A 24,042-nucleotide genomic window follows, 5' to 3' on the forward strand; every position below is an offset into this window, starting at 1 on the left:
GACTGGGTATTTGTGTGGTGCTTTAGAGGGAAAAGTCCTGAGACTCAAGCCCTTTCGTGTTTGCTCAGGCACATTCCACTCTATTTCTCTTCCCAGGAAACCAACTTTCCCTAAGGCTTTGGTTACTCCAGGAACCAAAGGGAGGCCTGGATAGTGCTGTCGTCTTGTGGGCAATTTCAGTAACTACTATTTTATCTCTGGAGTTCACTGGCATCTCAGTTCACAAGGACTGCTGCTGCTAAGTCACTTCAGTCGTGTCCGACTCTGTGCGACCCCATAGACGGCAGCCCACCAGGCTTCGCTGTCCCTGGGATTCTCCAGGCAAGAACACTGGAGTGGGTTGCCATTTCCGTCTCCAATGCATGAAAGTGGAAAGTGAAAGTGAAGTCGCTCAGTCATGTCCGACTCTTAGCGACCCCATGGACTGCAGCCTACCAGGCTCCTCCGTCCATGGGATTTTTCAGGCAAGAGTACTGGAGTGGGGTGCCATTGCCTTCTCCATCACAAGGACTGGGGTTATGTTAATGACAGATGCCCTGAGAAAATGTCCTGGGGGAGTACTGGAAAAATAATTTCCAAAACACACCCAACTTTCAGGGACCCAATTGTCAGAAGCAAGTTGTTCTGACACCCATTAAGAAGAAGAAAAAAAAATCAAACCTCCACAGCAGGACAAGGTGCTAAGGATTCCTAATTACTGAAGCAATGTCAGTCAAAACGACAATGGTAAATCAAATGTCACAATCACGATCACCACAAATCTACAAGCAATAAATTTGGGAGAGAGCCTGGAGGAAAAGGAATGCTCCTAAGGTCTCTGTGGATAAATACGATGGCAACAGCCTGGAAAATGGACAGTCTTGAACGCCTGGAAAGAACTCTCCGAAGAGGTTAAGTGTAGGATCTGACATTCCCACACCTGGGCCTAGATCCTGAGAGAACCACTGATCAAAAGGCACCCCAAGGAACACTGCGGCGCTGCTTCCAGTAACCAAGACACACAACCATCAAAATCTCCAATGAGAGGTTAAAGCTTAAACATGATGTGGTACGTATATCTGGTAGACTATTTCTCATTGAAATTAGGGAATTAGGACACTGGGAGCCACAGGGATGGACCTTGAAGGATCCTACACAAAGGAAAGTCAGGCAGGCAGAAGAAAACTATGGTATATGAGGTATGTTCCAAGAAAAACAAACATGCTGCTGCTGCTGCTACTGCTAAGTCGCTTCAGTCATGTCCGACTCTGTGCAACCCCTTAGACGGCAGCCCAACAGGCTCCCCCATCCCTGGGATTCTCCAGGCAAGAACACTGGAGTGGGTTGCCATTTCCTTCTCCAATGCATGAAAGTGAGAAGTGAAAGTGAAGTCGCTTAGTCGTGTCTGACTCTTAGCGACCCCATGGACTGCAGCCTACCAGGCTCTTCCATCCATGGGATTTTCCAGGCAAGAGTACTGGAGTGGGGTGCCATGGCCTTCTCCAAAATATAAACATACGAGGGAACATATTTACAATTCAAAAAGAGACTCAGAATCCAAAGTCAAACACAGTGTTCAAGAAAAAAATAAGACAATAAATGAAGGGCCTTGAATGAATTAGAAGTTCCATACCTACACAGACAAGAAATGCGTGTCTATAACAGATAATCCATGAGGATTATCCTCATCCTTCCTTCATTCTACATATACACAGTTATCTTTATCTCTAATTATACACAGAAATCTCTAAGAGACATACCTCAAAAATTAACTATCTTCCTTCTTTATATACACAAAAAAGTGTATCTGGGATACATAATTCGTGAGGACCAGATGCTCAGCACTCTGCTTGACATTCCATGGCAAAAATCAAAAACGAATAGAGATACCACATGATGATTAAATACCTAATCGGGAGCTGTGTAATGACAAAAATCACAACACTTTAAATTGACTATACTGCAAGGTAGCATCTGGGAAATGTTAAAGAAAAAGAATAGCAGTTCCTACTCTATGACCCCCCAACCTCCCTGACTTGGGATGCTATCCCATCCCTGGAGGCTGAGCAGGCTTGGGTCCCACTGCTGAATCAGGGTGGGGTCGATACAGCCTGGCAGGGAACCCTTCACTGAACCCTTTTGAAAGGTCTACAGTGTGCTCTGTCTGGCTAGGACAAGAGTCCACGTGGCATCTAGGCCCCGAGGAATTTCAAGGCAAAATTCAGCTAGCGCCAACCTCCCCTGGTGCTGGGGGTCCCAGCCCAAGCCTCCTTCCTGAGCACAGCCTCCTAGCACCTAAGCACCCTCAGCAGTGTACTGTGGACCCTGAAGGGGTTAGTCTGGACACAGTGTTTGTGTGAGGCTTTAGGGGGAAAAAGTGGTGAGACTCAAGCCCTTTCCTGTTTGCTCAGGCACATTCCACTCCATCTCACAGCCCCGGAAGCCAACTTGCCCTAAGGCTCTGGTTGCCCCCAGGAACCAAGGTGGGCCTGGAAAAGTGCTGCCGTTTTGTGAACATTTCCTGGAACTTCAACTTGATCACTCTTGCTCACAGGCACCTCAGTTCCCAAGGCCTGGGGTTCTGTGAATGACAGCCACCCTCAGGAAATGTCCTGCGGCTGGCACCAGAGAAATAAATCCCAAACACAGCCGACTTTCAGGAAGCTGAACCAAAGCTAAATTGTCCTCACACCCTTTAAGGAAAAAAAAAAAGGACAATACAAACCCAAACCTCCCCCACCATACAAGATGCTTAACATTCCTAATTGCTGCAGAAATGCCAATCAAAAAAATGGTGGGAAATTAAATCCTACCACTCCCAATGGCCAACAATTAACATGGGCTGGAGTCTGGGGGACAAAGAATTGCCCTAAGCTCTCGGTGGGAATATACATCAGCTGCAGCCAGTATCATGGCCAGCCTCCAAATGCCTGGGAAAAAAAAAAAAAAACAATCAAGTCCTACTAAACTGAGGATCTGACATTCCCCCACTGTGGCCTGTATCCTGAGAAAACCATCCATCCAAAGGCACAAGCACCCCAACAAACCTCCAGCACGACTTCCAGTAGTTGAGATACACAACCACAAAATCTCCAACAAGAAGTTAAAGCTTAAACAAGAAGTGTAGATATATACAGCAGACTATTTCTCACTCATTAAAAATCACCACTGAAATTAGGGAATTAGGACACTGGGAGCTACATGGATGGACCTTGAAGGATCATACACTAAGGTGAGTCAGTCAGGCAGAGAAAGACTATGGTATATGAGGTACATTCCAAGCAAAACAAATACAAACATACAAGGCAACATATTTACAGTCCAAAAGAGACTCTGAGAATCCAAAGTCAAACAAAGTCTTCAAGAAAAAAACAGTAAGTAAAGGGCCTTGAATGAATTAGGAGTTCTGTCCAATCCCAAAGAAAGGCAATGCCAAAGAATGCTCAAACTACTGCACGATTGAACTCATCTCACACGCTAGTAAAGTAATAGTCAAAATTCTTCAAGCCAGGCTTCAGAAATATGTGAACCGTGAACTTCCTGATGTTCAAGCTGGTTTTAGAAAAGGCAGAGGAACCAGAGATCAAATTGCCAACATTTGCTGGATCATCAAAAAAGCAAGAGAATTCCATAAAAACATCTATTTCTGCTTTATTGACTATGCCAAAGCCTTTGACTGCGGGGATCACAATAAACTGTGGAAAATTCTGAAAGAGATGGGAATACCAGAACACCTGACCTGCCTCTTGAGAAATCTGTATGCAGGTCAGGAAGCAACAGTTAGAACTGGACATGGAACAACAGACTGGTTCCAAATAGGAAAAGGAGTACGTCAAGGCTGTATATTGTCACCCTGCTTATTTAACGTATATGCAGAGTACATCATGAGAAACGCTGGACTGGAAGAAACACAAGCTGGAATCAAGATTGCCGGGAGAAATATCAATAACCTCAAATATGCAGATGACACCACCCTTATGGCACAAAGTGAAGAGGAACTAAAAAGCCTCTTGATGAAAGTGAAAGAGGAGGGTGAAAAAGTTGGCTTAAAGCTCAACATTGAGAAAATGAAGATCATGGCATCCAGTCCCATCATTTCATGGGAAATAGATGGGGAAACAGTGGAAACAGTGGCAGACTTTATTTTTCTGGGCTCCAAAATCACTGCAGATGGTGACTGCAGCCATGAAATTAGAAGACGCTTACTCCTTGGAAGGAAAGTTATGTCCAACCTAGATAGCATATTAAAAAGCAGAGACATTACTTTGCCAACAAAGGTCCGTCTAGTCAAGGCTATGGTTTTTCCAGTGGTCATGTATGGATGTGAGAGTTGGACAGTGAAGAAGGCTGAGCGCCGAAGAATTGATGCTTTTGAACTGTGGTGTTGGAGAAGACTCTTGAGAGTCCCTTGGACTGCAAGGAGATCCAACCAGTCCATTTTGAAGGAGATCAGCCCTGGGATTTCTTTGGAAGGAATGATGCTAAAGCTGAAACTCCAGTACTTTGGCCACCTCATGGGAAGAGTTGACTCATTGGAAAAGACCCTGATGCTGGGAGGGATTGGGGGCAGGAGAAGAAGGGGACGACAGAGGATGAGATGGCTGGATGGCATCACTGACTCGATGGATGAGAGTCTGGGTGAACTCCGGGAGTTGGTGATGGACAGGGAGGCCTGGCGTGCTGCGATTCATGGGGTTGCAAAGAGTCGGACACGACTGAGAGACTGAACTGAACTTCACCTACACAGACAAGAAATGTTGTAATAGATAATCCATGAGGATTATCCTCGTCCTTCCTTCATTCTACATTTACTCAGGAATCTGTATCTCCAACCTATACACAGAAATCTCCAAGAGACATACCTCAAAAATTAAGTGTTTTCTTTCTTTGTATGCACAAAAAAGTGTATCTGGGATACATAATCTACGAGGACCTGATGCTCCACATTCTGCTTGCCATTCTGTGGCCAAAATAAAAACAGAATAGAGATACCACATGATGATTAAATACCTGATCAGTGAGCTGTATTCTGACAAAAATCACAACACTTCAAATTGACTATACTGCAAGATAGTGTCTGGAAAATGTTAAAGGAAAGAGTATCAGTTCCTACTCTATGATCCCCAACCTCCCTGACTTGGGATGCTATCCCATCCCTGGAGGCTGAACAGGCTTCTGTCCGACTCCTGGAATGTGTGGCAGAGCCTGGAATGTGGAATGACAACTGCCCTGAGGAAATGTCCAGGACAGATTACTGGAGAAAAATTTGAAACACAGCTGACTTTCAGGAAACCAACTGCCAAAGGTAAATTGTGTTCATACCCTTTAAGGCAAAAAAAAACAAAACAAAACAAAAACAAAAACCCAAACAAAACAAATGCAAATCTCCACCACAGGACATGATGCGAATATTCCCTAAATGCTGGAGGAATGTCAATCAAAATGACAATGGAAAATCAAATTTCACCACTCACAATGGCCATCATCACAAGTCTACAAAAAATAAATTCGGGAGAAAGCCTGGAGGAAAAAGAATCATCCTAAGCTGTTGGTGGGAAGATACAATGGCATCAGCCAGTATAATGCACAGTCTTTGAATGACTGGAAAAACACTATCAAGGGGGACTAAGCCTAGGATTTGAGAAAAGCCCATATCCTGAGAAAACCACGTGGTTGTGTTAAACACTGCACTGCAATTTGAAAACATATACTTGATGTATAGCTACAAATACAGTAGAAAATCAAGAAGAAAAGACGAGCAAAATGAAAATAGGATATTTCTTACAACAGAAGATCTGAGAAGTTTCCTTGCATGAGATTATTTAAAAAAACAGAAACTAGATTTACTGCTTTAATCTATATTTCAAAAAGAACTAATTAGTCAAATGAGGCCAATTAATCTACCAACAGGATAACAACAAGATAAATATGGACAAGAAATCAGGTGAAGACATTTTACCAGACACATTTTATGACATTGTGATAATTAATACCATTAAAAAATACCGACAATTTTTGATTTTCTTTAAAGAATGAATCAAAAGGAGTTTACTCTGAAGAATAATTTCCATATTTTATATGTGCCAATATTTTCCTGCATGAAATATGGAAAATTTCATATTTCATGCAGGAAAATTTCGTACTTCATGCAGGAAAATCTATGCCCATAATTTCCTCTGTGAAATATGGCAAATTTCATATTCCATGCAGGAAAATCTCTGCTAATTATTTCCTGTATGAAACATGGAAAATTCTGATTGAAATTATACTATTTTCAGGAAAATGAATCTACATATTCTCATACTAAGGCATGGTTGCCAGAAACACACAGAAAATGGCCATAAGAAATCACATTTGTGTAGAATCTAAAATACGAGACAAATGAACCTACCTATGAAACAGAGATGGAGAAGGAAATGGCAACCCACTCCAGTACTCTTGTCTAGAAAATTCCATGGATGGAGGAGCCTGGTAGGCTACAGTCCATGGGGTCGCAAAGAGTCAGACACAACTAAGCAACTAATACACACACACACATGAAACAGAGAGACTCACAAATTCAGGAGCTAGTGGTTGCCAGTGGGGATTTGGTTGTAGGCATTGCCAGACTAGGGTAGAGGTTAAGAGATAAAATCACTATCTGAAATGTAAGAAAATAATAGGATATAGTATGCAGCGGAGAGAAATATAGCCATAATTTCGTAATATCTTTAAATGGATATATTCCATTAAAATACTGAATCACTATGTTGTATTCCATACTTCAGTGGAAAAAGAAATAGTGGACTGATAACTACAAACACAAAAAATAATCAAGAATGAAGGTTAGCAAAATAATGGGAAAATTTTAGGAATAGAAATTCCCATCAAGAAATTAATTTGGATGAGATTACTAAAAATGTCCATTGATTCATCCACGAGAATGAACAACATGGAGGATCTTGAAAAAATAAAACACAGAAGTGCCTTAGGAAATAGCAGTCATGTGCCTGGGCATAGAGTCAGGGAGAAGCAACATTTTCAAAGACAGGGGTACCCATGCCATCCCTGCCAGACTGGTTTCCATAGCAAGGACACTGCTGCAACCTAAGTGTCCAAGGACACAGAAATTAATAAAGAAAATGGGATATATACACACAATGGTTTATTAATCAGCCAGAAGGAAGAATGAAACAATGCCATGTTCAGGCACAGGGAAGAAGGTAGAGATGATCATAGCAAGTGAAGTGAGAGAGACAGGGAATGACAAATACAAAACAGATGATCTCAACGAACATCCTAGTGGTGGTCATCGGAAAAGAAGTCAACACAGGGCCGAGTTACAAGAAGCCAGTCTTGAGAGGTAAGTTGAATTCACCCTTGAAAACAAATCACCTGAAAAGAGGTCAATATCACTAAATATTAGAAATGCAGATTGAAACCCCAGGAAGGTATCACCTCACAGAAGGCAGAATGGCATTGTTAGAAACTCAACAAATAATAAATGCTGATGAAGATATGGAGAAAAGGGAATGTTCCTCCCCTGATGCCAGAAATATAAACTGGTAACAGACACTGTGAAGGGTTGAGCAAGGGTTATTAAAATAAAGAAACTGAGAATGAAGTTAGAATACTTCTCTAACACAACACATGAAATTAACTTCAAATAAGAGAGATCTAAAGTTCAGGAGAGATTCTATGAGAGTCTTAAGGAAAACATAGGCAGGACACGTGATGATAAAAACGGCAACGTCTTTTTTAATCCATCTCACAGCAATGAAAAAGAAACCAAAAATAGGAAAATGTGACCTACTTCAATTTAAAAGCAGGTGCCCAGCAAAAGCAATCCAGAATGGAAAGAAATATGTGCAAACCAAGATACCCACAAGGAATTCATCTCCAAAACCAATAAACAGCTCATAATTTTGTAATATTTAAATAGAATTTAGGGCTTCCCAGGTAGTGTTAGTGGTAAAGAACCCACCTGCCAATGCAGGAGACATAAGAGATGTGGGTTCGATCCCTGGGTCAGGACAATCCCATGGAGGAGGGCATTGCAATCCACTCCAGTATTCTTGCCTGCAGAATCCCAGGGACAGAGGAGCCTGGCGGGCTACAGACCACAGCGTCACAAAGAGTCAGACATGACTGAACGACTAAACAATAGCATGTGTATACACATGTTTCCAGGCACACACGCATGCATAAATGGAGTTATTCGGTAAAAATATTGAATCATTATGTTGTAACTGCAAACAAATAGAGTTATGTTAATCAACTGATTTAAGTAAAAAAAAAAATACTTGATGGATAGCTACAAACACAAAAGAAAATCAAGAAGAAAAAAGTAGCAAAATGAAAGTGGGAAATTCTTAACAATAGAAGAACCAATCAAGAAATTACTAAAAATGACAGAAGCTAGATTGACTCTTTTAATCATTGCTTCAGAAAGAACTAATTATTCAAAGCAATCCAATTAATTTACCAACGAAACAAATATGCCAAAAGGCCAGGATAAACCCACATTTTACCAAGCCCACATTGTGATAATTAGTACCATTATAAATTTTTTTGACTATTTCTTTAGAGAATGATTCAAAAGGAGTTCATTCTAAAAATGTATTTCCCATATTTTTATATGTGCCCAGATTTTCCTGTATGAAATATGGAAAACTCCAAATTCCATGCAGGAATATCTCCATTCATGTCTTCCTGTATGAAACATGGCAACTTTCATATTTCTTGTAGGAAAATCTGTGACCATATTTCCTGTATGAGTATGGAAAATTCTAATTAAAATAATGCTATTTTGAGGAAAATGAAACTATGTATTCTCATACTAAGCCAAATTTCTCAGAAAGACACAGGCAACTACTATATGAAATAATATTTATGTTGAATCTAAATTATGACACAGATGAACTTATCTATGAAACAGAAAGAGACCCACAAATATAGAAATTAATTGATGCCTGTGGGGATTTGTCTATGTGAGTTGCCAGACTGGGATACAGGTTAAGAGATAAAAACACTATAAATAATGTAAGTAAACTAATAGCATATAGTATGCAGCAGAGGAAAATATAGCCATGACTTTGCAATATATTTAAATGGAGTATAGTCCATTAAAATACTGAATCACTATGTTGTAACCCAAAGCAAATATAGTAGTATCAATCAACTGTAGTTCAATTTGAAAAGAAATAATGGATGGATAGCTTCAAACACAAAACATATTCAAGAAGAAACATTAGCAAAATTCAAATGAGAAAGTTTTAAAAATAAAGATCCCACCTAGAAATTAATCTGGAGATTGTTAAAAATGTCCATGATTCATCCACTAGAAAAAAACAACATGGAGTTTCCTTAAAACTAAAAATAGAAGTGCATTCAGAAACAGCAGTCACATGCCTGGGCATACAGTCAGGGAGAAGTGACATTTTCAGAGACAAGGGTACCCATGCCATCCCAGGCGGACTGGCTTCCATAGCAAAGACACTGCTGCAACCTAAGTGTGGAAGGACACAGAAATGAACAAAGAAAATGGGATACACACACAATGCTATATGACTCAGCCATAAAAAGCAATGAAACAATGGGATCTTCAGGCACAGGGAAGAAGGTAGGGATGATCATAGCAGCTGAAGAGAGACAGTGAGCAACAAATGTAATATGATATGACTTCTAGGTGGAATCTAACAATGGATACGTATGAGCTCCTTGAGCAAAGATACACAGTTCACAGACTTAGAAAAAAGAACTTATTGTTAGTAGAGAAGAAATGTATTTGGCCCATAGAAAAGAGCTACTTGAACTAACATATGCACACTACCATTTAGAAAATAAATCACAAGGACCCACTGGGTAACAAAAGGAATGATACTCCACTCTCTGTAGTAACACATACAGGAATAGAATCCAAAATGCAACATTTACACATCTATGTATGAATGAATCAAGTTGCTATGAATTAAAAAAAAACACCCACTGAATTGTAATTCACCTATATGCTCAAGTTCAAATAACTGGATAAACAGAATAAATATAGAAACATATGCTGTTCCCCTCATCCCATGGTTACCTTGGCTGGTATCACATCTCTGGAGACTGGGCAGGCTTGGGGGCTCACAGCTGGATTGCCGTGGGCTCAGGGTCCTGGGAGGATGTGGCAGCCCGGTGACCCCACGATGTTCCTGGAGTGCCTCTTGCCATCTGCAGGAGTTCTCCGTCTCTAGATACAGGTGAAGTAAATTAAGAGATTTGAATTAACATAGACACACTTATATGTATCAAATAGATGATCGGGAAAACGACCTACTGAATGGCAGATGGAAGTTTACTGAACACTGTCATCACCTAGGCTAAACCTAGGATCTCATGTTCTCACACTTGGGTCTATATGCTGAGCAAACCATCAGTCAAAAGGTACATGAACCCCATCGAACACTGCAGGACTACTTCCAATAGCCAAGACATACAACCAGCAAAATCTCCACCGAGATTAAAGCTTAAGCAAGATGTCATACATATATACGGTAGACTATTTCTCACTCCTAAAAAACAGCCGCTGAAATTAGGGAATTATGACACTGGTAGCCACAGGGATGGACCTTGAAGGATCATGCACCAAGGGAAGTCAGTCAGGCAAAGGAAGATGATGGTATATGAGATACCTTCCAGGAAAAATAAAAACAGACATAGAAGGCAACAAATTTACAACCCAAAGAGGGACTCTGAGAATTCAAAGTCAAACAAAGGGTTCCAGAAACAAAAAAATTGAAGGGTCTGGAATGAATTAGGAGGTAGGTACCTACACAGACAAGAAATCTGTATCTGTAATAGATAATCCACAAGGATTACCCTCTTTCTTCCTATTTTCCTTCCTTCCACATATACACAGATCCCTATCTCTAACCTATACAAAGAAATTGTTATCTCTGAGAGAATTCACAAAAATGATCTACTACCTTCCTTCTTTGTATCACAGAAGTGTATCTGAGATAGATATTCCACAAGGACCTGATGCTCAGCACTTTGCTTGAACTTCTATGGCAAAGGTAAAAAAAAAAAAGAGAGAGAGAGAGAGAGATACCTCACAGATACATAATACTGAGTCAGGCAGCTGTACACTGACAATAGTCACAAACTGCAAATCAACTATTCTGCAAAGTAGCATTGGCAAAAGGTTAAAGCACAGGAAAGAAATGGAGTGCCTGCTCTCTTATCTACCTCCCTGACTTGGGATGCAATCCCATTCCTGGAGGCTGAGCAGGCTGGGGTCCCATTCCCAGACTGGGGTGGGGTTGACACAGCCTGGCACAGTGCCCTTTGTTGAACCATTTTTAAAGGCCCACTGTCTGCTACATTCTGGCTGGGACCAGAGTCCCACATGGTATGAAGGCCTCCAGGAATTTGAAGGCAAGATTCAGCTAACCTCGACCTTTCCTGGCACTGGGGTTCCCAGCTCAAGCCTCCTTCCTGAGAGGGCAGCCTCCTAGGCACCTAAGCACCCTCAGCAGTATGCTCTGGACCTGGAAGGCATTAATCTGGACAGGATGCATGTGTGAGGCTTTCAGGGGATGAAGTAGTGAGTCTCAAGCCCTTTCCTGCTTGCTCAGTCACATTCCACTCTATTTCACAGCCCAGGAAGCCAACGGGCCCTAAGGATCTGGTTGCCCCAGGTACCAATGCTGGGCAGGCAAAAGTGCTGCCTTCTTGTGGACATCTTCTGTAACTACAACTTGATGATGGGCACACACAGGCACCTCAGTTCACAAGGGTTGAGGTTCTGTTCATGATAGCTGCCCTCAGGAAATGCCTTGGGGCAGGTATTGGAGAAATATATTCCCAAACCAGCCAACTGTCAGAAAGCCAACTGCCAAAGGTAAATTGTCCTCACACCCTTAAAAAACAAACAAACAAAACAACAACAACAAAACCCCAAAATCAAACCTCCACTGCAAGACAAGATGCTCAGCATTCCTAATGGCTGCAGGAATGCCAATCAAAACGACAATGTAAATCAGATCCCACCAATCACAATGGCCATTGTCAAAATTTGACAAACTATAAATACGGGAGACAGCATGGAAGGAAAAGAATCCCCTAAGCTGTAGGTGGAAATATACACTGACTACAACCAGTATATGGACAGTCTCTGAATGTTCACAAAAAAGCTATCAAGAGGGCTAAGGTGGAAAAAGTGATGCTATCAAGAAGGGTGTGTGTGTGATACTTTAGGAGGAAAAAGCAGTGAGACACAAGCCCTTCAGTGGTTGCTCAGGCACATTCCACTCTTTTTCACAGCACAGGAAGCTGACTTCCCCAAGCCTCTGCTTGCTCCAAGAACTAGAGGTGGGCATCAAAAGTGCTGCCGCCTTGTGGACATTTCCTGTAACAACAACTGATCACCGGAGCTTACTGGCACCTCTAATTCACAAGGGCTGGGCGGCTGCTCTTGACCGCTGCCCTCAGGAAATGTCCTGTGGCGGGTACTGCAAGATTAAGTCCCAAACACAAAACAACTTTCAGGAAGCCAGCTGCCACAGGTCTATCTTCCTTACACCCTTAAAGGGTAAAAAAACCCAACAAACCCCCTACCTCCGCCTAGGACAGGATGTATGCTCAGCAACCCTAATCATTACAGGAGGAATGCCAATCAAACTGACAAAGAGAAATCAAATCCCACCAGTCAGAATGGCCATCCTCCAGTGTACAAACAGTAAATGCAGGAGTGAGTTTGGAGTAATGGGAAAACTCCTACACTGTCAGTGGGAACGTACATTGGCAACAACCACAAAAAAGGACAATGTCGGCATGCCTGAATAAAAGCTATCAAGACACTAAGCCCAGGATCTGACATTACCACAGCCGGGCTTATAGAAATATAGAAAATTCTACTTCCATATATGAAATATACAACTATTTTCAGCTATGATATAGAAAATTCTATTTTCATATATAAAATTTTCACCTATCTTTTCATTTATGAAATACATAAAATTCTGTTTTGCATATGAAATATGCACCTATATTTTCACCTATGATATAGGAAATTCTCTATTCATATATGAAATATGCACCTATATGTATATCTGTGAAATAATAGAAAACTCTCTTTTCATATATTAAATATACACATATATTTTGCTGTGTGAAATGTGAAAAATGCTTTCATATGTGAAGAATGCATCTATATTTTCATCTATCAAATACAAAAAATTCTATTTCTATGTATGACACACACCCATATTTTCATATGAGAAATATGGAAAATTCTATGTTCATATATGAAACATGCACCCATAGTGTCATATATGAAGTATAAAAATCTTATTTTTATATGAAATATGCACCCAAAGCTTCATATATGAAGTATCAAAAATTCTGTTTTATATATGAAATATGTATCCATATTTTCATACATGACATAAAGTTCTATTTTCATCCTTGAAATATACACTGATGACTTATACATGAAATACAGAAAATTCTATTTTCATATGTGAAATGTGCACCCATGTTTTCATATATGAAATACGGAAAATTCCATTTTCACCCATGAAATACATACCCATCTTTTTATACATGAAAAGTCATGCCTACTTTGGTATAAGAAATACAGAAAATTCTATTTTCTTACATGAAATATGCACATGTTTTTCATATATGAAATATAGAAAATTGAATTTTCATTCATTACATTTTCACCCATGTGTTCATATAGGATATATTGTTGTTTAGTCACTTAGTCATGCCTGACCCTTTGCGACCCCATGGACTGCAGCACACTAGGCTTCCCTGTGCTCCACCATCTCCTGGAGCTTGCTCAAACTCATGTCCATTAAGTCGGTGATGCCATCCAACCATCTCATTCTGTACATGAATAATAGATGCCATCCAACAATCTCGTCCTCAGATATGAAATATTCACCTGACTTGGGCTTCCATCCCAATCTTGGAGCTTCAGCAGGTTGTCTTCATGGCTGGACTGTGATGGGGTTGAATCGACCAGGCTGGTTGCTCTTCATTAATGCCCCTCTTAAATCTGTACTTTCAGGTTTGATGTGGCAGGGACCACAGTTCCTAGGGCACACAATTGATGGTGTCCTGACACTTTGGCCTCAATGACCTTGGAGAAGTCATCTAGCTTCCACATCTTCTGGTACTGGGGTCCCCAGGTCAAGCCTTCTTCCTGAGAGTGCAGCCTCCTAGGCATCTCATCAGGGTGCTGTGGTCAGGTTGGGATTAGTCTGCAGGAAAGGGGTGAAGCTTTAGGGGGAACAAGCATTGAGACTAAGCCCTTGGGTGTTTGTTCAGGCACGTTCCACTCTAATTCACAGCCTAGGAAGCCGACACTTTCTTTGGCTCTGGTTGCCTGAGAAATCATTTGGGTGTGGAAAAGTGCTGCCGCCTTGTGGACATTTTTTGTAACTACAACTTGACCACCTGCGCTTACCATTACCTCCGATTCACCAGACCTCGGGGGCTGTTAATGACAGCTGCCTTCAGGAAAGGTTCTGGAGTGAGTATTGCAGAAAAATTACAAACCCGACTGACTTTCAAAAAAGTCAGCTACAACTGGTAAATTTTCCTCACAACCATGAAGGAGAAAAATAAACAAACTTACTGCCACAGGACAAGATGCTGAGTATTCCTAATTATTACAGGAAAAATGCCAACCAAAATGACAATGAGAAACCAAATCTCACCAGATTGGCCACCCTCACAAGTCTACAAACAATAAATGTGAGCTAAGCCTACCATCTGACATTCCCACACCTGGGCCTATATCCCAAGAAAACCATCTTTCAAGAAGCCATGCGCACCCCAATGTTCACTTCAGCACTAGTTAAAGCAGCCTGAACACAGACCCAGCAAAATGTCCACTTTTAGATTGAAGCCTAAAAAGAATGATGTGGTATATTCAGAAAATGAACTTAGCCATGAAGAACAACTGCTGAAATCATGAAATTATGCCACTGGTAGCCACAGGGATAGATCGTGGAGGATCATACACTAAGTGAAGTCAGCCAGACAAAGGAAGACTATGATGTTCCTTCTAGGCAAAATGAGGTACAAAGGAATTCAACTACAACATAAAAAGAGACTCTGAGAATTCAACACAAAGAATTCCAATAAATAAATAAGTAAATAAATAAAACCAAAGGGCCAGGGATGAATTAGGAAGTCAGGATTAACATAAACACAGAAATGTGTATCTGTAGTAGATAACCCACAAGGATTATCCCCTTCCACAGAAATATATATCTTCCTTCCACAGAAATCTGTATCTCTGCCATATCCACAGAACTCTGATATGTATATATGTAACAGATACTCCACAAGGACATGGTATTCAGCACAGGGAACTTTGCTCCACCTTCTGCAATAACTTCTACAGCAGATGAATCCAAAAAGAATGCATATGCTTTACGTACATGTCATAACTCAATCAGGTGGCTGGATTCTGACAACAGGCACAGCACTGCACACAGTGACTATACTCCAGCATGCCACGGGCATGAAATTGTAAAAAAGAATAAAAAAAGAAAAGCCTTGTCTAGTTTATTCCTGCCGACTTCCTGACCCTGGCTGCTATCCCATTGCTGCAGCCTGAGCAGGCTTTGGTCCAAAGGCTGCACTGGGGTGGGGCTGAAACCACCAGACAGGGTGCCCTTAACTGAGCCCCCTCTTAAACTTGTATATTTTGGCTTGCTCTGACATGGATCATAGTCCCTAGTGCACCCAAGGATGTGACAATCATATGGCCTCAAGAACCTTGGAAATGCCACCTTGCTTTCAGTTCTCCTGGTGCTGGGGTTCACAGCTTAAGCCTCCTCCTTGAGAGTGCAGCCTCCTGGCACCTCAGCAGGGATGTCCCCAGCTGGGATGAGTCTGGAGGAAAGGGGTAAAGCTTTAGGGGGAACAAGTAGTGAGACACAAGCCCTTGGGAGTTTGCTCAGGCACATTCCACTCCAGTTCACAGTCTAGGAAGCCAGCATTTTCTTAGATTCCAGTTGTCCCAAAAACCAGAGTTGGGAATGAAAATCTGTTGCCACTGTGTGGACATTTTCTGTAACTACAACTTGACCACCTGTGCTTACCCGCCAGGCTACTCTGAACATGGGATTTCCCAGACAAGAATACTGGAGTGGGTTGCCATTCCTTTCTCCAGGGAATCTTCCTGACCCAGGGACTGAACCCGGGTCTTCTACATTGCAGGCAGATTCTTTACCATCTGAGTCACCAGGGAAGCCCGAACTGTGCTTACTGATACCTCCAACTCACAAGACCTTGGGGGCTATCAGTGACAGTTGCCCTCAGGAAAGGTCCTAGGGAGAATATTCCAGAAATAAATTAGAAGCACAACCCATTATCAAAAAGTTAAGTCTAATAGGTATAGTTTCCTCACAATGATAATGAGGAAAAACAACAAAAAACCATACCTTCACAGGACAAGATGCTCAGCATCCCTAATTATTACAAGAGGAATGCCAATCAAAATGACAATGAGAAATCAAATCCCAGTCAGAATGATCACTCTAACAAAAGATGAATATTACGTATTAATATAACTGAACCGAGTTCCTGTACACCTGAAACAAACACATACAAATCACTAGTACAACCTAATATAAACAACAACAACAATAAAAAATCTCAATAAAAAATTGCCAAAAGATCTAAATGCACATTTCTCCAGAGAGGTCATAGAGATGGCCATAAAGCACATCAAAAGTTGCTCAGCATCAATAGTTCTTAGAGAAAGACAAATCAAATGTTCAACAAGGTGTCACCCAAAACTGATCAGAACGGCTGTATCAAAAAACCTAGAGCAATAAATTCTGCAGAGGATGTGAAAAAAGGAAACTCTTGTACACTGTTGGTAGGAATATAATATGGTACACCCACTAGGGAATACGTTATGGAAGGTCTTAAAAAATTAAACATAGAAGTACCAAGCCATGCAGCAATTTCATATCCAGGATTAGATGCAGAGAAAACCAAAATTTAAAAACACACTTGCACTCCAAAGATCATGACAATAGCCAAGACAAGGAAGCAACTTAAGTATACTAGGACAGATGAAAGGATACAGGAAATGGGGTACATATACCCAGAGCAGTATTACTCAGACATATATAAGGATGAAACATGCAATTTGCAGTTACAGGGAAGAAACCAGAGACCATCATACTAAGTGAAGTAAGTGAGACAGGGAAAGAGAGATATCATAGAATATCCCTTCTGGTGGAGTCTAAAAATGGATACAAATGACCTTCATTACAAAAGAGAAACAGATTCACAGACTTAGGAAAGAAAGTTATGGTTGCCAAAAGGGAAAGGGGGGCAGGGAGTAATTAGCTGGTTCAGATCAATATATACACCTTAAAACAGGTGCCGTTGTTGTTTAGTTACTCAGTTGTGTCCAACTGTTTTGTGACCCCATGGTCTGCAGCCCATCAGGCCACTCTGTCCATAGCATTTCCCAGGCAAAAATACTGGAGTGGGTTGCCATTTCCTTCCCCAGGGGATCTTCCTGACCCAGGGATTGAACCAATGTCTTTTGCAAGTCTCCTGCTTTGCAGGCTTATTCTTTACCACTGAGCCAGCAGGGAAGCCATAAAACAGGTGCTGAAGGGCTCTTAATAGTCACAAGTCTGACAGGGCTGTAAATGACACCTGCCCTCAAGAAATGTCCTGGGGTAAGTTAGGAGAAAAGAATTCTAGACAGGGCCAAGTTTCAGGAAGTCAGTTTCAAGAGGTAAATTGTACTCATTAGGTATAAAATAATAAAAGCACATGGAAAGATACTCCACATCATTAATTATTAAATCAATGCCAATCAAACTACAATAAGGTATCACCTCACACTGGTCACAATGTCCATCATTGAAAAGGTCTACAAAGAATAATACTGCAGAGGATGTACAGAAGGGGAATCCTCCTACAGTCTCGGTGGGAATGTAAATGGTGAAGCCACTATGGAAAACAGCGTGGAGGTTCCCTGAAAAACTAAACATAGAGGTATCATATGATCCTGCAATCCCTTCCCAGGCTTAGATCTGGAGAAATTCATTTGAAATGACACATGCACCCCAATTTTCAAGGTAGCACCATTTACAACAGCCAAGACACAGAATCCACCAAAATGTCCAGTGACAGAAAAATGAAGACTACGTGGTACATCTATAAACTGGAATACTACTCAGTCAAAAACAGAAAAAATAATGATTTTGACAGCAGCATAGATGTGCCATGAAATTATCATACTAAGTAAGGTAAGTCAGGCAAAAAGACAAATATCCTAAGACATCACAGACAGGTTGGGTCTATACATTCATACCAATGAACTAATGAACAAAACAGAAACAGACTCATAGACTGAGAAAACAAAATTACGATTATCAAAACAAAGTTAGAAGGGAGGGATAAATTACAAGTTTGGAATGAAAATATACACACTAATATATACCAAGTTGATAATGAAAAAGGACCTATAAAATAGAACAGGGAACTCTACTGAAAAAAAATGGTAATATCCTATGAGGCAAAATTGATAAAAGGATAGATATATGTCTATGTATAACACATACACCTAAGACAAACACACACCGGAAATCAACTCTGCTCCAATATAAAATAACAAATCACAAATTGAATTACTTGAGCTCGATCTAGGGGACACGAGACAGCGGTGACCCCATGATGAGCTGTGTGATATGCTGATACTAATGTGACACCACCAGCAGAATACAGAGCAGCAACCCGCCCAAAGATGCCTGACCTCATGTGAACGCCAAAGTTAAAGAGTAGAAAAAGAACCACAGATTAATCAGGGCAACACTCTCAACTCAGACACTGAGAATCTCAGAGGAGACTGGACACACTGCAGGTAAAGAGCAGACATGTGGTCTCCATGTACACAGGATCTTGACCCATGTGGAAGGGGTGAGACCCACACAATCCCCAGACCCTGCACCTGGGCCCACGGCCCTTGGTTAGGACACCGAGTCTCTGCTGGTTGGGCCCCAGAGGTGGAAACGAATGGGTTCCTGTCACTGCTGGGATGGTAGAAATAAGTGTAGGCTTTGTCTCCTGTCCCCACACTTGTCCCAGAGAAGTTCTCCTTTCCCCACCCCCCTTTGGTTCTGCTGTGATATTAACTGTTTTTACAGCTGTCATGATAATGTTGAACACACTACCTTGGGTCTGGCAGGGCTGCTCCTTTCTTGTTCCACTGAGGTGTTGAGAACACACGCCAGACGCAGGGCTGGGAGAGACGGGGAGGTCTGTTCTCTTTGGAGGAGAGAGTCGACTGGAAGGAGAGCACGGCAGCAACCTCACCTGCTGCCCATTGACTTTTTGCCCGATCCCTGCACCCTGCAATCAATTCACCAGGTGACCCTGCCTTCCTACTCAACCTGAATGTGCTGGAACATTGGAATGATTACCAGGTAGCCACCTGAGGGGTCTCCATGAGCCCCAGGGAGGTGAACATGGCAGGGAACAGACTAGGAGCCCAACCGCAGCACTGACCCCTGGGAGGGCCAGGGAAGCCCACGCAGGGGAGAGCACGGTTCCCAGAGAAGCCCACCCCAGCCCCAGAGCCCAGACATCTGAGTGCTGACGCTCAGACGCAGGCACGGAGTTTCCCAGACAGAGGCCAGGACAGGCCTGCACCCGGGTCCCCATGTCCCAGTGCAGAGAGTACAGTCAGGCCTAAATGTCATTGCAAAAAGCACATGTCTAAACATCTCGTCTTAACATCATCAGTGTAGACAGGACTTAGGTCTAAATATACCATGTAGACAGAACTTGGTCAGGTTCAAACTAGTCTAGGGCTGGTCTCCCAGGAGGCACAGGTCACCCACATGCAGGGTCTCTCATCGTTGGACATGGGGCTCACCCTCATGTGGGAACTAGGATCTACATTTCTTGAAGAAGAAATCATCACTGGGCTCCACACTTCACCCACATCAGGAAACTGAAAGAATCTATGTCATTAAATACTTCAACAGGCAAAACAACAATGTTACCAATTTCTATGCCCACATGATGGTCAGGATCCAGAGGAGATGAGTGCAGCCCAGTGTCCTGTAAAGATAGACGGGAATCGGCCTGGATCCTGCATCCCAAGTTTCCAGCAGGAGGTGATCAAACTGGAAACCTTCTGGAAAAGTTGGGTTTTCATAAGAATTAAAATATATTGTTGTAATTGCAAGCATACTAGTTATTTGAAAACCTAAAATATTCTTAAAAGCTTGGCACCCCGATTTTGCAGTTTCTGTTGTTTCTTTGGTTTAGAATTTCTAGGTAGAAGCAAGCCATCGTTTCAAACTACTTTCTTCTGTTATTTGTTGCTAGATGAATGAAAGGTCACACTTGGGGGGAAAAAAAAAATTCCTGCAAGCAATTAGTGACTCAAAGAGCATGTCAGCTACTGGTACTTTTTCTTCTAACAGTTTCATTTTTCTCCATGAAGAAAACGGAAAAAATAGGCCCCGCGATCATGAAGAAAACAGAAAAAATAGGCCCAGTGATTTTTTGCTTCTCTCTTCAAACTGAACTAGAATGAAATTGATATTCTTCTCAACAAGTAACAGTTTTTGAGGTCTGAAATGCCATACCAGGGAAACAGGACCTGGAGAAAAGGGAGTGCTCCTATGCTTCTGGAGGGAAACATCTGAAAAGTAAAACTAAAATTCAAATTGGATCTAATTATGACACTATGTGGTTATATGGAGTATGAACCAAGAGTCTAAAAATGGTAGACAATATGTGAAAACAAATTTCATATCTCAGACGTGAGAGTAAGGTTTCTTGTCAGATCTGCAGCTGGTATGCACAAATTCTTTTAGAATACTGCATGTGTCTTTTCAAATTATTGCTTTGTCTGGATGTATGGCTAGAAGTGGAATTGCTGGATCATATGCTAACTCTCTTCTTAGTGTTTTTGAGGAACCACCATACTGTTCTCTACAGTGACTGCACCAATTTACATTCCCAGCAACAGTGCAGGAGGGTTCCCTTTCTCCACACCCTCTGCAACACTTGTTATTTGGAGATTTTTAAATGATGGCCTTTCTGACCAGTTTGAGGTAGTATCTCATTGAAGTTTTGATATGCATTTCTCTAACAATTAACAATGAGGAGCACTATAGGATGATTCTTTAATTTTCAGATGTGTAAAGTAAATTAGGTTTAACATCTCAACTTCACAATTTTTTCACAGATAAGGATTTATTAAATATTTAGTTATTCCCTTTCTTCTCAGTCTAACTATAGGGACATGCGATATCATGTAACTCAAGGCGATGCGCTCTGTTTTGCATCTTTGAGCAGTTTTAAAGATATGCACTGCTCCCTTCAAAGGGAAGGCTTGTGGTGGGACCAAGGTCCACCACCCAATAAGCTGTTCCCTGAGCCAATACAGTCATCGCCAAGGGGGCACATGGTGAGACCACCATGTCAATGGATACTTCCCACATCTCAGGCTTCAGTCTGACCATTCCATGTGAAGTTTAATAGTCTGCCCTGGTGATACAGCTTGACCTCTTTCTATATGACTAGGTGAATTGTTAATGACTTTTAAAGATTCTGCTGGGGCTTCCTAGGTGGCAAAAGTGGTAAAGAACTGCCTGCCAATGCAGGAGACCTAAAGGTGCTGGTTTGATCCCTGGGTCAGGAAGATCCCCCCCTGGAGGAGGGCTTGATAACCCACTCCAGTATTCTTGCCTGGAGAATCCCATGGACAGAGGAAACTGGTGGGCTATGGTCCATAGGGTTGCAAAGAGTCAGACACAACTGAAGTGACTTAGCATGCACTCATGCATACCCTCAGAAATGCTCCTGCAGCAGAGATTGCAGAAATAAATTTCAAACACAATTGATTGTCAAGAAGACAATTGGAAAAGGTAAATATTCCTCACATCCTTTTAGGAAAAAAAAAAAAAAAACCACCCAAACTGCCACAGGACAATATTCTCATCATCCCTAATTGTTACAGGAGAAATGCCAATCAAAATGACAAGAAACCAAATCCAACCTATCAGAATGGCATCCTCACAAGCCTGCAACAATACATGTGGGAGAGAGTCTGGTAGTGATGGAATCTACCCAACACAGTGGGAATGGAAATTACCAACAGCCCTAGAAGTAGAGAGTCCACATGCTAGAAAAAGATCTTCAAAAAAAAAAAACTAAGCCTAAATTCTGACATACCCACACCTGGGCTTATATCTGAAAAACCATCATGCAATATTCACTGCAGCAGGACTTACAATAACAAAACAGAGACCCAGGAAAATGTCCACTGACAGATTAAAGCTTAAAGAAGATGCAATACATGTATACAATGGACTATTACTCAGCCATGAAAAACTGCCACTGAAATTATGAAACTGTGCCCCTGGTTGCCATGGGGATGGATGATGAAGAAGGTCTGACTTACACTAACCAAATCATCCAGTCAAGGGAAGACAATAGTACACTACCTCTCTTCTATGCAAGATGATAAAAGAGATGCAAAGGAACTCATTTACAACACAAAAGGAGACTCTGAGAATTCAGACACAAAGTGTTCCCCGCCCCTCCACAAAAAAGTGAAGGGCCAGGGATGAATTAGAAATTCGTGACTAACATATACACAGCTATATGTATCTGTAATAGATAATCCACAGGGAGTATCTCCTACCTTCATTCCTTTCTTCCATACATACAAAGAAATCTGTATCTCTAACATATACACAGAAATCTGTATCTATAATAGAAAATCCACAAGGATTACCTCCTTCCTTCCTCATATACATGTAAATCAGTATCTTCAATAGATAATCCACAAGGAATATCTCCTTCCTTGCTCCTCCCTCCCACATAAACACAAAATCTGCATCTCTAACATATACACAGAAATCTATATCTGTAATAGACAATTTGCAAGGATTATCTCCTTCCTTTATTCCACCCACATTAACACAGAAATCTGTATGTCTAACAGATACTCCACAAATACCTGATGTTCAGCACAGGGAACTTTGCTTGAAATTCTGCAGTAACATCTAGGGCAAAACAATCCAAAAAAAAAAAAAAAAAACAGATATGCTTTATATAATCATGTATCATAACAGAATCAGGTGGTTGTATACTGATGACAAGCAAAAAATGACAAATCAACTATATTCCCATATAGCATTGGCATTAGATTAAAGAAAAGGAAAGGAAGTCAAAGCCTAGTTAATTTCCTCCCACCTCCCTGACTTGGACAGCTAACCCATGCCTGGAGTCTGAGCAGCCTTCGAACCCATGACTGCCCTGTAGTGGGGTCAAACAGTTGAGCAGGGTGTCCTTAATTGAGTACCGTCTGGTTTGCTCCAGCTGGGACCAGAGTCCCTAGTTCAACCAAAGGATGGTCGCCTGACCATCTGGCCTCAAACCCTGGAAAAGTAACTTAGACTCCAAGTCTGTTGGTGCTGGGGATCCCAATTCAAGCCTCCTTCCTGAGAGCGCAGCTTCCTAGGCACCTCACCAGGTGCTCTGGCCCAGGTATGGATGGGTCTGGAGGGAAGGTGTGCAGCTTTAGGGGGAAGAAATAGTGAGACACAAGCCCTTGGGGGGTTGCTCAGGCATATTCCACTCTAATTCACAGCACAGGAAGCTGACTTGCCTTAAGGATCAGACTGCCCAAGGAACCAGAATGGGGCATGGAAAAGTGCTGCCACCTTGTGGACATCTCCTATAACTACAAATTGAGCACTGGTGCTTACTAGCACCTCCAATTCACAAGGCTTGTGGGGCTATTAACGACAGCTGCCCACTAGAAAGGTCCTGGGGCGGGTATTGCAGAAATAAATTCCAAACACAACTGACTTTCAAGACGCCAACTGTAACAGGTAAATTTTCCTCACACCCTTTAATGGAAAAAAAAAAAAACAAAACCCAAATGGCCACAAGACAAGATGCTCTACATCCCTAAATATTACAGGAGGAATGCCAATCAAAATGACAACAAGAAATTACATCCTACCTGTCAGAATGGCCATCCTCACAAGTCTACAAATATTAAATGTGGGAGAGAGATGG

At 41.6% G+C, this 24,042-nt stretch overlaps 1 protein-coding gene across 1 annotated transcript in view; it reads right to left on the reverse strand.

Moving 5' to 3' along the window:
• Positions 1 to 24,042, reverse strand: part of LOC129633903 (uncharacterized) — a 71,314-nt gene that overhangs the window by 13,168 nt on the left and 34,104 nt on the right. Inside the window, exons 5-7 of the mRNA XM_055555880.1 lie at positions 20,001 to 20,058; positions 19,167 to 19,279; positions 10,040 to 10,189 (exon numbers count right to left, since the gene is read on the reverse strand). Of these exons, the coding sequence (XP_055411855.1) occupies positions 10,106 to 10,189; positions 19,167 to 19,279; positions 20,001 to 20,058 (255 nt within the window). The 3' untranslated portion in view covers positions 10,040 to 10,105. The remainder of the gene's footprint in view (positions 1 to 10,039; positions 10,190 to 19,166; positions 19,280 to 20,000; positions 20,059 to 24,042) is intronic.

This window comes from Bubalus kerabau, chromosome 19, assembly GCF_029407905.1.
Source record: "Bubalus kerabau isolate K-KA32 ecotype Philippines breed swamp buffalo chromosome 19, PCC_UOA_SB_1v2, whole genome shotgun sequence".
NCBI classification, from domain to species: domain Eukaryota; kingdom Metazoa; phylum Chordata; class Mammalia; order Artiodactyla; family Bovidae; genus Bubalus; species Bubalus kerabau.